General features: G+C 41.9%; 1 protein-coding gene across 9 annotated transcripts in view; it reads left to right on the top strand.

The window, feature by feature from the left end:
- The window catches only part of LIMCH1 (LIM and calponin homology domains 1), a 375,099-nt gene that overhangs the window by 170,611 nt on the left and 187,608 nt on the right, over positions 1–16,880 (top strand). For all 9 annotated transcript variants that reach the window (XM_077477572.1, XM_077477576.1, XM_077477575.1 and 6 more), the window contains one exon: positions 6,667–6,736. In XM_077477572.1, the coding sequence (XP_077333698.1) occupies positions 6,667–6,736 (70 nt within the window). The remainder of the gene's footprint in view (positions 1–6,666; positions 6,737–16,880) is intronic.

Raw genomic sequence — 16,880 nt, 5'->3', positions numbered from 1 at the left:
ATGACTGATGATGATAAATAGAATCCACCTGTGTGTAATCAAGTCTCTGTATAAATGCACCTGCTCTGTGATAGTCTCAGGGTTCTGTTGAAAGCGCAGAGAGCATCATGAAGATCAAGGAACACACCAGGCAGGTCCGTAATACTGTTGTGGAGAAGTTTAAAGCCGGATTTGGATACAAAAAGACTTCCCAAGCTTTAAACATCCCAAGGAGCACTGTGCAAGCGATCATTTTGAAATGGAAGGAGTATCAGACCACTGCAAATCTACCAAGACCTGGCCATCTCTCTAAACTTTCAGCTCAGACAAGGAGAAGACTGATCAGAGATGCAGCCAAGAGGCCCATGATCACTCTGGATGAACTGCAGAGAACTACAGCTGAGGTGGGAGAGTCTGTCCATAGGACAACAATCAGTCGTACACTGCACAAATCTGGCCTTTATGGAAGAGTGGCAAGAAGAAAGCCATTTCTCAAAGATATCCATAAAAAGTCTCGTCTAAAGTTTGCCACAAGCCACCTGGGAGACACACCAAACATGTGGAAGAAGGTGCTCTGGTCAGATGAAACCAAAATCGAACTTTTTGCCCACAATGCAAAACGATATGTTTGGCGTAAAAGCAACACAGCTCATCACCCTCAACACACCATCCCCACTGTCAAACATGGTGGTGGCAGCATCATGGTTTGAGCCTGCTTTTCTTCAGCAGGGACAGGGAAGATGGTTAAAATTGAGGGGAAGATGGATGCAGCCAAATACAGGACCATTCTGGATGAAAACCTGTTGGAGTCTGCAAAAGACCTGAAACTGGGACGGAGATTTATCTTCCAACAGGACAATGATCCCAAACATACAGCAAAATCTACAAAGGAATGGTTCACAAATAAACGTATCCAGGTGTTAGAATGGCCAAGTCAAAGTCCAGACCTGAATCCAATCGAGAATCTGTGGAAAGAGCTGAAAACTGCTGTTCACAAATGCTCCCCATCGAACCTCACTGAGCTCGAGCTGTTTTGCAAGGAAGAATGGGCAGGAATTTCAGTCTCTCGATGTGCAAAACGGATAGAGACATACCCCAAGCGACTTGCAGCTGTAATCGCAGCAAAAGGTGGCTCTACAAAGTATTAACACAAGGGGGGGGCGAATAATTTTGCACGACCCACTTTTAATTTTTTTATTAGTTAAAAAAGTTTCAAAAATCCAATAGATTTCGTTCCACTTCACAATTGTGTCCCACTTGTTGGTGATTCTTCACAAAAATAAAATTTTTATATCTTTGTTTGAAGCCTGAAATGTGGCAAAAGGTTGAAAAGTTCAAGGGGGCCGAATACTTTCGCAAGGCACTGTACGTGAACATGAATTCAGAGAGCAAACCCTGCAGCTCCCAGGTGGATCAATAACATTGGGTGCCAATCGGTTTCTTAATGAAGGGGCACCCCTGAATACTATTCTTGGTCTTTCCGACACCACATTTTACATTTTACAACTTAAAAAAAATTGCAACGCCCACCAATTTATTCTCTAGGGCCTCTGCTTTAAAAAAAAAAAAAAAAACAATTGCAAGAAAGTTAGTTAGAACCCCCAAACATTGTAAATACAGATTTTTACATGTAAACAAGTGTCAAAAAAAAGGCCTTGAGCTGAAGTGGTTACACAAATTAGGCTTGTAGTGTTTACAGAGAACATATTATAACTGTTATAAACTGCTGCCTAAACTGTTGGCGCTAAATAAATTGTGTATAATAATAATAATTAAATGGGGGGAAAAAAAAGTGTGGGGATCTCCCATGATCCCACTGTTCTGTACTACTATGGAGAATCATTCAGTGGCAGCTTAATAGCTGTACAGTAAATAAGGTGAGGCCTGTTCTTATGGGAATACCAATCTAGATTCTTGTTGTACTGGGCTGGTACCTCTTGGCGATGGTGGTGTTGGTCTACTGTGCATTTTTGTTTTTAATTTTTGGAAAACAAAACACATGACATACAGCTGGTGCAGATTTTGTAACAATACGCGAGTAGTGCTGAACATTGAGTGTGTGTGTAATTTGAATTTGAACATAAGATGGGTTTTGCTGCTTTCACTTGTACAGCATTTCTGAGGTTTTAAAATCCACTGTTTAGGAAATGTGTACTTTTCTGTAATTTCCTTTTTTATATACAAGTGCCGCAAAACCCAAAAGCATGGTGTTACATGTGGTATTCTGTTATTTATAGTTAAACATTTTTGTTGGGTTCAAATTCATCTTGATCTGAGAGATTGTAGCACTCATTAGTAAGAATTCAAGGTTTTATTCATCGGGACCATGAGTTAACGTTTGCTTACTGATCCTCATTACATATTATAGGCTTTTACAAGGCCACTTGTCTTTTTTTGTCCTTGGGAAGTGTCCTTTTTAATTTCAGGTCGCTTAAGTACTGTCATTATATTAGGGGAAAAATGTGATCTGTGCCCAGAGGCCTTGTTATAATGTGTTACAGTTGCAATTTCCTTCCTTCCTTCGTTGCCTGGGATGATTTCCAGAACATTGAAGTCCCAACACTTTATACAGTTCTGTCGCTGAGGCTGTGATTAGAATTTGTGAGAATATCCAAGAATGCAAAGCTTACTGACCCCGTCGTATCAGACTTTTTTTATTTTTTTATTTCTGTGTTTTCAGAAAGCGGAGGGAATTATCATGGTTTCCTATTCGTCCTCCGAGAACATTTCCAACAGAGTTGGATGACATTGGCAGCACGGAATTAGTGACTGTGTGCCAAATCCAGCTGCTTTTTCTACTTTGCAACAATTAAGGAGGAATCTCAGCTTGTACTTAATCCACAACCAAGAAGAACATTCCCACCACACCTAAAAGTCTTGTGTGTGTGTGTGTGTGTGTGTGTGTGTGTGTGTGTGTGTGTGTGTGTGTGTGTGTGTGTGTGTGATGTATTATAGAACCATGTAACTGTATGTCACAACTTTGGTCCTTCTTTTGGGGGCAGTGCATTGGATTTATGAGGCTTTCTGAGCTGTAGACAGTAATGCAGGCATCCTGTTCTTAAATGTTGATACTATTGTTACTGGTGTTAAAAATATTTTACACTAGAGCCATGCTGTCCCTGCCCAACATGTAACTTCTAGAAGGGAATATTTTGTTTCGGGTGTTGGTTTAAGTTGCGAGCATAAATCCATCTGCCACTCATTTCTCCAAAACGGTCTATGAAGCCCTCATTCAAATTAAACCATTCTTGCTTTATTGAGTTCAGTAATTGATAGCAACCAATCAGGGTTCAGTTTGCTGAATAAATGGGTTGTTGTGGGTTTCTTCTTATGAGTCGGTACTAAAAATGGATCTTTACTCTAAAAGCAAACTTTCATTTGTTAACCTTCTCCCCATCAAAGCTGGTTTATTTTTTTAATTTAATTTTTTTTTTTACTCCACCACACCTCCCAACCTCTATTATGGAGACCTGTCCTGCTTCTCCAAGTCCCAGCCCAGTAGGCTGCAGAACCAGGGACATGAAGCGGCAAGAGGGCGGATCTGGTGGCACATCATCTGGGTCTGGCTGCAAGAACCTGAAAGAGACAGACCGCTCCCATTGATGTGAAAAATTAACAGTGCTGGACCAGACATGTGGTAGCAAAGCTGGTGGAGTCTAGAACAACAATGCCAAATTTGCTAGGTGTGTACCCTAATTGTGACTAGCACAGCACACAAGTAAGCGGGGATTAACATAGGGGTTGGTGTTTCGCTTAAAGATAAGTTCACCTTTTGAGCATGTTATACGTTCTACCCATATTTAGGGTACAATATGTTCCAAGCCTGTCACATTTCCAAATCGGCGCGGCTATGCGGCAGATGACTTGTAGTGCTCAATGAACTGTGAGGGCGCTGGTGAGTGTGCTCCTAGTTCAATCACAAGCCACGCAGCTTTCAATTTTATCAAGTTTATCATTTTTTACCAAAGGTGAACGCAGTCCTTAAAGTAGAAGTTCAGCCTAAAACTAAAATCTCTAAATCTGCTTGCAGTCACAATCCTAGACTAATGCTGTGTACACTCGGTTGGACTTTCCAGCAGAAAAAGTCAGACAGAATCATTTCATCGGATATTCCGATCGTGTGTGGGCTTCAGCTGACTTTTCTTTTCAACCTAGAAATAGGACATGTTTTTACATTTTTCCAACGGAATCAATTCCTAACGGGAAAACCGTTCGTCTGTATGCTGTTCCGACGGACCAAAAACGGCACAAGGGCAGCTCTATTGGCTATTGAACTTCCTTTTTCTAGTCCTGTCATACATGTTGTACGGCACCGCGTTCTAAATGATCAGACTTTGGTGTGATTGTGTGTAGGCAAGTCCGTTTCAGCGGAACTACGTCGGAAAAACCGTCCGTTTATTCTGACAAACTGTTTGTATGTATGCGGCATTACCTATCTTGCCATGTAAAGAAAAAAAATAGCTATGCAAACCTTTTCTGAAGTCGCTTCAGTCCAGTCCCACACTGAGCAGGAGACCGGAGAAGGGAGGCTTCAGAAAAGGCATGTATTGCAGTTTTTGTATAACTGGGTTAGATGGGCTAGTCTTAGATTGTGGTTGCGAGTAGATTTAGAGATTTTAGTTTACCCTGAACTTCCACTTTAATTCATATCTACTCAAACAGGGAGAAACCCAAGTTCCTGCTTTTATATTCACAGTACACAGGCAATTCTGAAACTTCATATTTAGTTTTCTCTTTATTATAAACAAGTTTGGCAAAAGTGGTGTTGTCTGAAAGTGTATGTAATCCTGCCCAATGAACTTCTCCTATTTGCTCCATTTTGGTCTAAATGTACGATTGAAAGCATTTTGTTATATCTGTGCTATAAGTAAAAGATCCACTTTGACAATGTCAAAACTTCTAAACTGTCCTGTGCACTCTGTAGTGTTCTCAAGGATTCTTATCAGACCTTCCAGTTCTTCTATTAGGTGTTGAGTGCATGTCTGCCAGGATCAACCGGGTTTTTTTTTTTTTTTGTACCTGCAGGGTTTTTAAATATTTTAGTCCAAGGTGAGGTAAACACTGTAAATCCCTGAGTAAATCAATCTTGTCATATACTTATGATCACCTGTTCAGTTGATGGGAAGTGTGACCGGCTTAGGGCAGGTTTTTTGGAAGCTCAGGCTATCAGTGTTTTGATCAAAATTTGTTTGCGAATTGGTATACCAGACCTGGGTGATTCTTTTTTCACTGTCTTCTATTACTTTGCTCAGTACTCTATCTAACAAGTGTTACTTTCCATATCATCCACTATTTTTCAACAGTAAGCACCAATGAGAACTGAGGATAAGTCGCACACGCTAATGCCAAGCATAATGACTTGAACCTAAGAAGCCCATTTATAGTGGAGAGTGGATACTGCTTTCTGCTAGCATTATAAGGGTCTCTTTATAAAAGATCCAATGTTTGAATGTCTTAATCTGTTTGCATGATCATCCGCTCCATCTAGAGACCATAATGCAGTATTTTCCTGATTGTGGTATTTCAGAAAAATACCACAATATGGACATTAGTTGGAGCTGACGACCATAGGAATTAAAGGCTATGTTCTATTTGTGTAACATGTTACAAGATGCACCAGCCTCCACAACCCCCAATCCCCCGTTTTTGACAGCTAGGAAGGAATTTTCTCCCCCCCCCCCCCCACTTGCTGTCACAATCTAAAAATAAACGCTGCCCACCCAGCCAAATCATCCATTCACAATGATCTGTGAATGGAAAAGCTATAAGTACCAACACATCGTTTGCGGAGGTAAATTGGGTATCTGGCGCTCCAGGAGGCAATGCCCTTAGTTTGTAAAATTGTACATTTGATTAGTCAGTCTTCAGGTTAAAAAAAGAGTTGAACCATGGTAAGGGGGTGATTTAAAAAGAGTCAGCCATCCTCAAAGTGTGTACAGCAACTCTGAAAAACATAAAAGAAACGGGGGGCCACTAAGTGTAATATTAAAAGTGTATCATGTATTGGACAAGATTAAAAACACTTATAAGATATAAGTGAGAGTAGTGCTCAGCATAAGTATGTAGTCCTGGCAGTTCTACTGCGTCCCACAGGCTCCTCGCACAATCAGGGTAGCTGGAAGCTGTCGGCTTATAGTTCTCAATGAATTACCAGGGTGCTGTTAGGTAGATCATTGGGGATGTCATTCAGTAACTGCCTGCCCATATTGGAGGTACAGACAGTCTGCAGGACCGTGGCGTTACACCCACAATCTGCTGATTGTAGGTGCAATGCTTTATTACAGGTTGCTAACAATTTTTTTTGTTTACCTGCAAAAAAAAAAGTGCATTTATTTATTATTTTTTGTAATGGTGAGCTTATCCTTTATATTATTATTTTTTTAGAAATAAATCGCAAAGTATTTTTCCTGCCCCATGTCTATAGTGAGTTTTTCTCTGAACAGTACTGCAGAAAATACTACGTGATTGGGAGGGGAGGCCGGTCACATGGTATGTTTACTAGTCCTTTCCAATACACATCAGCCCTATGAGTGTGCCATTTATTTTATTTCTAAGTCTCATATGCCACTTTGTGAAGAAGCTTGGATCCGTTATCTGTATTTTGTTTTTCCGCAATGCCCTAAAAAAATAATCTTTCCTTTTTATAATATTTGTACTTTTTCTTTATTTTATTATTTATTTTTGCAGGCTGTTGAATGCAATTAAACCAGGGCTTATAAAGAAGATAAATCGATTACCAACACCTATTGCTGGTTTGGTAAGTTTGTTTGTATGCTCATTATCATTCTGTTCCCCATATGAATGGTACACCTATAATCGTTTGCGAGATTTCTCATTTATATGTTCCAGCTCATTGACCATGACATAGGCATATGATATAATTTATGTAAAATGGCTTCTATTACCTGAATTCATGTTAGCAGCCATTAACTGGTGTGTGCTACTATAAGAGGAGGCATGTATAGTGCCCTCTTATACTACTGCTACCATCTGTACCCCATCCAGTATCACACGCTGTAGTGGTGGTACTTCCGGATATTCCTTCTTTCCTACTTACAGACTGATGGAACCTTCCCATATGTCTTTCCCTTACTATCATGAGTGCTGATCACTGTCACATCACTCGCATACTGGCTTAAGGCCCCTTTCACACGGTCGGTTAGAATTGTGCCTTTAGCTGCGAACAGATGACGTTATCTACCGCAGCTAAATGCACACAATGCTTTCCTATGGCCCCATTCACACACTGCGTTTAGTGACAGTTTTGTTACACTGCGGTTTTGTGCAGATAGAAAAAATAAAGTTGACTGCGTCCAGGAACGATTTACTGCAGCTATCTGCACATAACTGCAGATAATCGCAGTGCACTATTTCTCCTGCAGATAGCAGCGGCAACAAGGAAAGAAAAACAATAGGAAGCACATCAGAAATGGCAAGAATTTTCCAAACGCAGCCAGACGCAGCTAAACGCAATGTAAAACTGCAAGTGAACGCTGTGCCAGGATTCTCTGAATTTCAGAATAACAAAACATGTTTTTAATAGCGGCAGAACAGCCGCCCGTGGGAAAGGGGCCTTAGATACTGGAACATAAGTGGCATGGCTTAAGCCTAGTACACACTATGAGAATATCAAACCAATGATCATATGTTTCTTTTTTTTTTTTTTTGCATGCAAGCCTCATAGGTTACTAAAGTTACAAAAAATCTCATCCAACAGAATACAACTTTGGAAGTGATGTAATGTATTGTATTGTGTTCTTTAGTTTCTGAGCATCAATGGTCTTCTCGATTAGTATTTGCACAAATACTATACTAATTACATGAGAAAAAATGACAAGAAAAAATGTCATGCTCGTCCCTTTGGATATTTTTGCATTAACTGTCTTTTTTGGCTCTCAAAAGCCGTGTACTAATAAATAGATTATCAGACTTTCTCTCCAAATGTTTTTTTTTTTTTTTGTTTCATCCAATATTCCCATCATGTTTACTAGGCATTTTTTCTATTTCAGGTTAGGTGAAACTGTAGCGGTTTCTTTTGCTTATTCTAGATAATTTAGCATTCAGCATTCATCAGTTTGCCATTTTACAAGGCATGGTGAAGTTGGCCAAGTTCCCAAGGCCTAGGCACCTTGTTTCAAAACATAATTCATTCTATGTTTGTGCAAAGAAAAATTAAAGGCAGGAAATCCTATACTTGAGTGTCCATGAGGGTGAAGGGTTCAGATGGCAACAATAATCCATAACATCTACTGTATTAGAGGAGCTGAACCACCCACAGGCAATACACTTAGGTTCTTTATCTACATAACTCAATGCATTTATTCAGGCATCTAGACAGAAAAGGTGAATGCCATATTTTATGCAAATATAATCACTTACTGTAGTGGATATAAATTACTGAATTTTGTCCCTGCACGTGTTACTGATGCACAAACATCGGATCTTGAGCAGCTTCACAGCCACAGCAATATTTATAACCTCTGTTGCTTTTGAATGTGACAAATGAATGGGCCTGCTGTTTATTGTTTAAGCGCCCTTCAACTGTACAATACACGTGGTTGTGGCACGCTAGTACTGCGATCAAGGGGTTAGACCAGGCGGCCAGAAGGTGATACAATGTCTCCTCACTGCCTGTCAAATGCTCACTTCCGAGAGCACCACAAGTGTGATTGAGCTCTGTATGTATAAGGCTGGGTTCATATATGTGCAAATTGGATGCTGGTTTCCCCACATCCAATTCGCATGACATGCAAGTGTGGTTCTCAATGGAGCCTGTTCACAGGTCCGGGGCGGCTGCGGAGCGGATTACAAAAAGGATCCTGTGCATGTTTGGGTCTGGTTCAGGTGCACATTAAGGCAAAAATTCAGACCTGAATTGCACCTGAACCGGTGAACAGATACACACTGGACCCCAGGCACGGACCCGCGTCCACGCATATGTGAACCTGGCCTTAAAGTGGAAGTCCAGCCTAAAACTAAAATCTACTTGCAGGCACAATCTAAGACTAACCTATCTAACCCTGTAAAGCAAAACTCGCTATACAGACAGGTCCGGCCTCCAGCATCGGAAGTTCTGTGCAGGACACAGCCGACAATGGCTGTGAAATGCCTGGGAAGTGACATAACCAATAGAGTTAGTATGTAGCTTTTGTTGTCGTTGCCTCTTCTGCACCCGCCTCCACAGAGATGCTGCAGATTACAGCTCAGCGTGTGATCGGATCGACTTAAGAAAAGGTATGTATAGCGAGTTTTCCTTTACAGGGCTAGATAGGTTAGTGTTAGACTGTGGCTGCAAGTAGATTTAGAGATTTTAGTTTGACTGCACGTGGGTCTGAGAGTACCTGTGTATTGTCTTGAGTATTAGTGTCAGGAAGCTAGTTGTTAGGTAATTTGGACAGAGTATAATCCCCAATACTCATTAAATTAGTTGGTACGATGCCCGGCGGGTGTGGATATGCGACTCGGTGTACATCTTGCAGCATGTATGTGTTCCTTGATCATCCAATTGAGGGCGAGTACTGCTGGGCAAAATGTAAGCACATTGTTTCCCTGGAAGCCCAGGTTCTGAATCTGGGGAAGCAACTGTCAGCACTGAGAAGACTTTCCATACCAAAGGATAGGCAGGAACGTACACGCCAGGTGCCGACAGGGGCCAGCACAAAGGCGGGTGGAGACAACGAGGTACAGGCACTAGGAAAGAGAATGGGTGACAGCCAGGAAGGGTAGAGGGGGAAGTGCCAGAGAGGCCGATCCAGGGCTGGAGCATCCGAATAAGTACACTCAATTGAGTGACATTGGCAAAACCAGTCAGGGGCCAGCACTGCTGGAGCTGAGGGACTCTCCTAGCTGCCAGGGAAGAACTCCTCCAGTGAGTGTGTTCGGGGTGAAGGGAAAGCAAAAACAGATTCTGGTGGTAGGGGACTCAATTCTTAGGACAGAGGGCAATCTGTAGCAAAGACCTGAAGCTCCGAACTGTATGTTGTCTATGGGGCGCTCGGGTTCGGCACATCACAGATCTGGTGGACAGATTACTGGGAGGGGCTGGGGAAGACCCAGCTGTCATGTTGCACGTTGGCACCAATGATAAAGTCAGAGGCAGATGGAGTGTCCTAAAGAACTATTTTAGGGACTTGGGAGCTAAATTGAGGAAAAGAACCTCCAAGGTAGTGTTCTCAGGAACACCTTGAGCCACACCAGAAAAGCAGTGGGAGATTAGGGAAGTAAACAAGTGGCTGAGGAGCTGGTGTAGTAATGAGGGGTTTGGGTTCCTGGAAGACTGAGCCAACTTCTCAGTTGGTCACCAGTACTATATAAGGGACAGACTGCACCTAAATGAGGAGGATGCAGATCTGCTGGGAGTGAATAGGACTGAAAAGTTGGAGGAGTTTTTAAACTAGGCGAGGGGGGGGAGGGCCCTGAGGTAGAGATGGTCAGCGCGGAACATATTCCAGAGGGTAGTATTGGGGGCATTAGTGGTAGGTTGAATAACGCACATAAGCCCAAGGTATGTTTAGTAACACGTCGTAGTTGCAATCTCGGGAACACCCAATAAGAGGTTAGTATGTGACCAGTCTAAACTACGTGGCATGTTCACCAATGGCAAGAGCCTGGTGAACAGGATAGGTGAACTAGAGATACTGTTGTACAAGGAGGATTTGGATTTTGTGGGAATTTTCAGAGACCTGGTTCAACAGCTCTCATGATTGGCTGGCAACCATTCAAGGGTATACCCTTTATCGCAGGGATAGAGAGGACAAAACGGGGGAGGGATATGCCTATATATCAAGAATAATGTACAAGTGAATGTGAGAGATGACATCACTAAGGGAGCTAGGGAGGAGGTGGAATCCTTATGGGTAGAGCTCCCGAAGGTTGAAGCTAAGGGGGAAATAATAATGAGAGTATGCTATAGGTCCCCTAACCTGAGGGAGGAGGGGGAGATGTATCTCCTATCACAAGTTGGATTAGCAGAAAGGATGGGAAGTGTTATGATAATGGGGGATTTTAATTATCCAGACATACTGAGCGGAGGGAACCACGCATTTGTCTAAGGCTCGCCAGTTCCTAAATGTCTGGCAGGACAATTTCATGGTTCAGGTGGTAGATGCACCAACTTGAAATAAAAGCTTTACCGGATCTACTGATTACCAACAATACAGACCTGATCACGGATGTGGAAATACGGGGGCAATTTAGGAAACAGCAATCACAGGTCAATTAGCTTCAGTATAAATCACACAAATGGGAAACATAAGGGGAATAAAAAGACACTGAATTTCAAAAGAGCCAACTTCCCTAAACTACGAACCTTGCTAGAAGGCATAAATTGGGATAAAATCTTAGGAACAAGGAACACGGAGGTGAGATGGGTTTGCTTTAAGACAGGGATATGCAATTAGCGGACCTCCAGCTGTTGCAGAACTAAAAGTCCCATGAGGCATAGCAAGACTCTGACAGCCACAAGCATGACACCCAGAGGCAGAGGCATGATGGGACTTGTAGTTTTGTAACAGCTGGAGGTCCGCTAATTGCACATCCCTGCTTTAAGAGCATATTAAATAAGGGCATTAGCAAATGCATCCCATTGAGTAATACATTTAAAAGAGCCAACAAAAGTCCTGTATGGCGTAACTCCAATGTAAAAATGCATATAAAAGCAAGGGAGAAGGCCTTCAAAAAAATACAAGGTTGAGGGATCGTCATCAGCATTCAGACTTTATAAAGAATGCAACAAGAAATCTAAGGGTGCAATTAAGGTGGCTAAGATAGAACACGAAAGACACATAGCGGAGAAGAGCAAAAAAAATCCCAAGAAATTCTTTAAGTATGTAAACAGTAAAAAAGGAGGACAGACCACATTGGCCCCATAAAGAATGGGGAAGGACATCTAGTTAAAAAGGATGGGGAGATGGTGAAGGTATTGAATTTATTGTTCTCCTCAGTCGTCACGAGAGAATAGGGGGGGGGGGGGGGGCTTCAGTAACCAAAACTGCAGTGTTTATCCTCATGACACATCACAGGAAGCACCTCCATGGTTAACAGAGGACAGAATTAAAATTAAACTTGGGAAACTTAACATTAACAAGGGTGGTTATAAATGGGGAGTACTCAGAATGGGCAGGGGTGGGTAGTGGGGTGCCCCAGGGTTCTGTGCTGGGACCAATCCTATTTATTTTGTTGATAAATGACCTGGAGGATGGGGTAAATGGTTCAATCTCTGTATTTGCTACAGTATTGCGACAATACTAAGTTAAGCAGGGCAATAACTTCTCTGCAGGATGCGGAAACTGTGCAAAAAGATCTGAACAAATGAATGGGGTGGCAACTACATGGAAAATTAGGTTTGATGTAGAAAAATTGAAAATAATACATTTGGGTGGCAAAAATATGAATGCAATCTATACACTGGGGGCGGGGGGAGAGAACCTTCTGGGGGAATCTAGGATGGAAAAGGACCTGGGGGTCCTAGTAGAAGATAGGCTCAGCAATGGCATGCAATGCCAGGCTGCTTCTAACAAAGCAAATAGAATATTGGCATGCATTAAAAAGGGATCAACTGCAGTGATAAAACGATAATTCTCCTGCTCTACAAGACTCTGGTCTGGCCGCACCTAGAGTATGCTGTTCAGTTCTGGGCACCAGTCCTCAGGAAGGATGTACTGGAAATGGAGCGAGTACGAAGAAGGGCAACAAAGCTAATAAAGGGTCTGGAGGATATTTGTTATGAGGAAAGGTTGCGAGCACTGAACTTATTCTCTCTGGAAAGGGGGTATGATTTAAATTTTTCAAATTCCATACTGGTGACCCCACAATGGGGATAAAACTTTTTTGTGAAAGGGAGTTTTACAAGACACGTGGCCACTCATTAGAATTATAAGAAAAGGGGTTTAACCTTAAACTACTTAGAAGGTTCTTTACTGTAAGAGTGGCAAGGATGTGGAATTCCCTTCCACAGGCGGTGGTCTCAGCGGGGGGTATTGATGGTTTAAAAAAAAAACTATTAGATAAGCACCTGATTGACCACAACATACAGAGATATACAATGTAATACTGACACATCATCACACATATTGGTTGGATTTGATGGACTTGATGTCGTGTTTTTTTTTTGTTTGTTTTTTGTTAACCTCACCTACTATGTAACTGGACTTCCACTTTAAAATTCAATTTAAATAATAAATAGTAACATACTGAAACACATATAATTTGTTACGGTTCATTACTGTACAGCACATGGTATGAGATATTTATTAGTGTAAATGCATCCTAAATCAGTATTTTTCAACCAGGGTTTTTGCAGGGGGTGACATTATAATGGTGTCCTTTTTCCCACTGACCACTAATCTTAAGAGCTCAGGTCGAGGGGCATTATTTTTAAGTTTTAGATTAATTTGCAACACACACTAAATGCCGATCTGCAAATTCACATAAAATTTCAATGTGCAGTAAACAGGACAGTTTGCCTTGCTCTGTGTTTCTAGCATGTCCTTTTAAGATGCATTGGAACTGGAGGCAAAACAGGTCAAATGCGGCTTTTTCTTAACAAGCGCTGTGTTTTTCCTTTCTAATGCAGCTTACGCATGTATACAAATAGAAACCGCAGTGTTTGACTAGAACCCCCATTGATGTGAACCCCAATTGGCACTTCACTAAACACAAATTTACAGTGCCAATCTACAAGGGCACTTTTCCATTAAACAATAAATAGTACTAAACTCCATAGAAAGTAATATTTTGCAGCTTGCCAATCCTTAAAGCGATATTAAAAAGGTACATTTTTTTTTTCTTTAAAATAACGAACATGTCATACTTGCCTGCTTTGTGCAAAAGTTTTGCACAAGTTACATTTAAGTTATTTCAAGGATTTCTTCATGGTATAAAAGATTGAGAAAGGCTGATCTAAATGTATTCAAATGGATTCTTATTGGCTTGTAGAGTCCAGTCCCCTCAGTCTTGAGGTCTATGTATAGCATGGATTGGAAAATCCTTCAATATTATGTAACATCTCAGCTCTGTATGTTAAGTCATTATGCCATTACACAATTGCCTTTAATTAGCTGATAATGTAATCAGGGCAGCATAATCCACTAGACGTGTCTTTCCAGATGAGTGTGTGGTAGTCCTCTATCTCATTTTAATGAACGTATTTAGGCAGTACATTATTTATTCTTACTCTGCTCATAACATTGACTTTCTAGTTTTAGGCTCCATGCACACTGAGCTTAATACAAATGGCAGTTCCCTTGGCAGAAAAAAATTCTTATAGAGAGTTTTTGTACACGTGTTTAGGTGCGTTTAGGAGTGTTTAGCATTTTTTCTGCCAGAAAACTCCAATCAAAAATGCAAACCAGAAGGATTGCTTTTTCCTACCTCTAAACTTTGAGCTTAAAATATGCCCCTCAATGTCCTAATGTGCATGGAAACATAGGATTACATAGAGCTGTTTCTACAGGCAAAACCCAAAACTTCTGTAGAAGCCGCGATTTTATTTATTTACTTGTAGACCCCTTTCACACCACACCGCACCTTGCGTCGGCGGTAAAACGCAGCTATTTTTAGTTGCGTTTTACCGCCAGATTTGCGGCGCATTTCGGCCGCTAGCGGGGTGCTTTTACCCCCGCTAGCGGCCGCGAAAGGGTTAAAAATGCCGGCAATACGCCGCAATAGCGGCGTTTTGCCGGCAGCATTACAGCGCTGCCCCATTGATTTCAATGGGCAGCAGCGGTGGAGGAGCGGTAAACACACCGCTCCTTCACCGCTCCAAAGAAGCTGCTGGCAGGACTTTTTTCTGACGTCCTGCCAGCGCACCGCTGTAGTGTGAAAGCCCTCGGGGCTTTCACACTACACACAATGGTGCAGCTTCTTTAGGGCGTTTTGCAGGCGCTATTTCTAACGCTATAGCGCCTGCAAAACGCCCTGGTGTGAAAGGAGTCTTAAGCCAGTGTGCATGGAGCCTTATACAAGTTATACAAGGGTCACATTCCAAAAACAGATTTTCTTTAGAAAATCCGAAATTTTGTGCATTTTGTAATCCGATGGTGCCACCATTAATTTCGAAATTCGACCAACCAAGCCTTCAATTTCACCTCATGTTGGTACAGAATTTGTTTTTTCATGGCCAGTAATCTTCTTTTCTATCCTGGTCACAGCAAATGCGCATTTCTTTTTTGTATATTTCTTGCTCGATTTGCCCATTGTTGATTAGCAATTTGTTTTTCAAAAAATTTCCAACATGCCCAATCACTCAAGTTCTATAGCTGCGCGAAAATCGGTAATTTCTGTGGCCCACTAATGGTGTGAAATTCGAACAAAAATGAATAATTAAGATTTCCGAAAAAATTTTTTGGGGAATTCGACCCATATATGGCCGGCTTTAGACTCCAGCTATAACTACAAAATTATATATAATGCTCCTCCCATCTTTTGGCTGCCTAAGCGGTGACTCCTCTCTTCCTAGGTGACCCCTCCCTTCCTGCAATCTTCTGGGACATTTCACAGGTCCCAGAAAATTGCCTGGCTACTGACAGCGCAGAGCAATTTGCGCATGCGCAGTGCATGCTTGGCTGTGAAGCCGCAAACTGTAACAGCTGGGCACCCACGCTTACAATGCCTGCAGGGGAGGAGCGAGGCATCATGGTACTTGTAGTTTATATATACAAAGGAATCTGTGAATGAATGACGTGGCTGTGTGGAGCTCCACCCACACAGCCACGTCATTCATTCACAGATTCCTTTGTATATATAAACTACAAGTACCATCTTCCACTGTGGCAAACAAACGTGTAGTTTGGGCTGTGGGAGCACTGATGAGTATTGACATGTCCTCCGGCTTTTTAAACAGAAGCCCGTACAAAGGTATGGGTTAAAAGCCAGAAGCCATTTCTGCAAGAGCCCACATTACACATGTGATCTACTGATCGCAGGTTCAAATGCTTTCCAGGCAACTGCAGGTAAAAAAAAATGAATGCTTTTTTTTTTTTTTGCAAAAATATGTACATTTATAATTTTTTCTGTTAAGGTGAACTTTATCACCCCCTAGCCGCATGTGTGAATGAAACCAAGGGCCTTGTTCACATGAGGTGCATCAATGAATGCGTACATCCATGCAAGACCGTGTTTACCTGCATGTTCCTTGCATCCCTGTGCAGGCATCCACATTGATGTCAGTTGGAATGCAGTGGCTGCATGGACACAGCCGCTGCTCCCAATTTGACATATGTGTAGGTGCAGGTTGTCTCCTGAACACGCCACAGTGCATGCCTGTTCAAGGATACACAGCCCTCCATGGGCGTACAGTTTAGTATTTAGTATGCAGTTTAGCTCCGTGTGAATGAGACCTGAGACTAGAGCTGCCAGAATCTGGTACAGTTGTACAAGGCAACCAATTGGCTTATAGCTTTCATTTTCAAAGCTTAACTAAATAGGCTGAGGATAGATGCTAATTGGTTATTATGCACAGCTGCTCCAGATTTTGTATGCTCCCATTTTAGTAAATTCTCCCTCCACGTGGTATTGTGAAAAATTTACCTGGTTAAGGCGGGTTCACACTGGTACAACAAACGCTCTGAAATTGGGAGCTCATGACATGTGAAAATCAATGTTTCCCTATGGGAGCTGTCTTAACTGGTCTGACACAAGTCGGTCCAAATTTGAAAATGCTCCCTGCACTACTTTGGTCTGACTTTGATCCTACTTAAGCCCATTGAATATCACTGAAGTCGGATCAAAGTTGGATCGCTGTCTTAAATGATCCAAATTTGGCATGCGACTTGTGCTGTGCGGATCTTGAAGGGGAACTCCATGCCAAATTTTAATTTAAAAAAATGCCATGAGTTCCCCCTCCAAGAGCACACCAGGCCCTTTGGTCTGGTATGGATTTTAAGGGGAACCCCTATGCTGCA

The sequence above is a fragment of the Lithobates pipiens genome, unplaced genomic scaffold (genome assembly GCF_037356315.1).
Source record: "Lithobates pipiens isolate NorthernLeopardFrog02 unplaced genomic scaffold, aLitPip1_a1.2 Scaffold_13, whole genome shotgun sequence".
Lineage (NCBI taxonomy): Eukaryota > Metazoa > Chordata > Amphibia > Anura > Ranidae > Lithobates > Lithobates pipiens.
The sequence above is the reverse complement of the archived record's forward strand: the minus strand, read 5'-3'. Positions and strand labels throughout refer to the sequence as shown.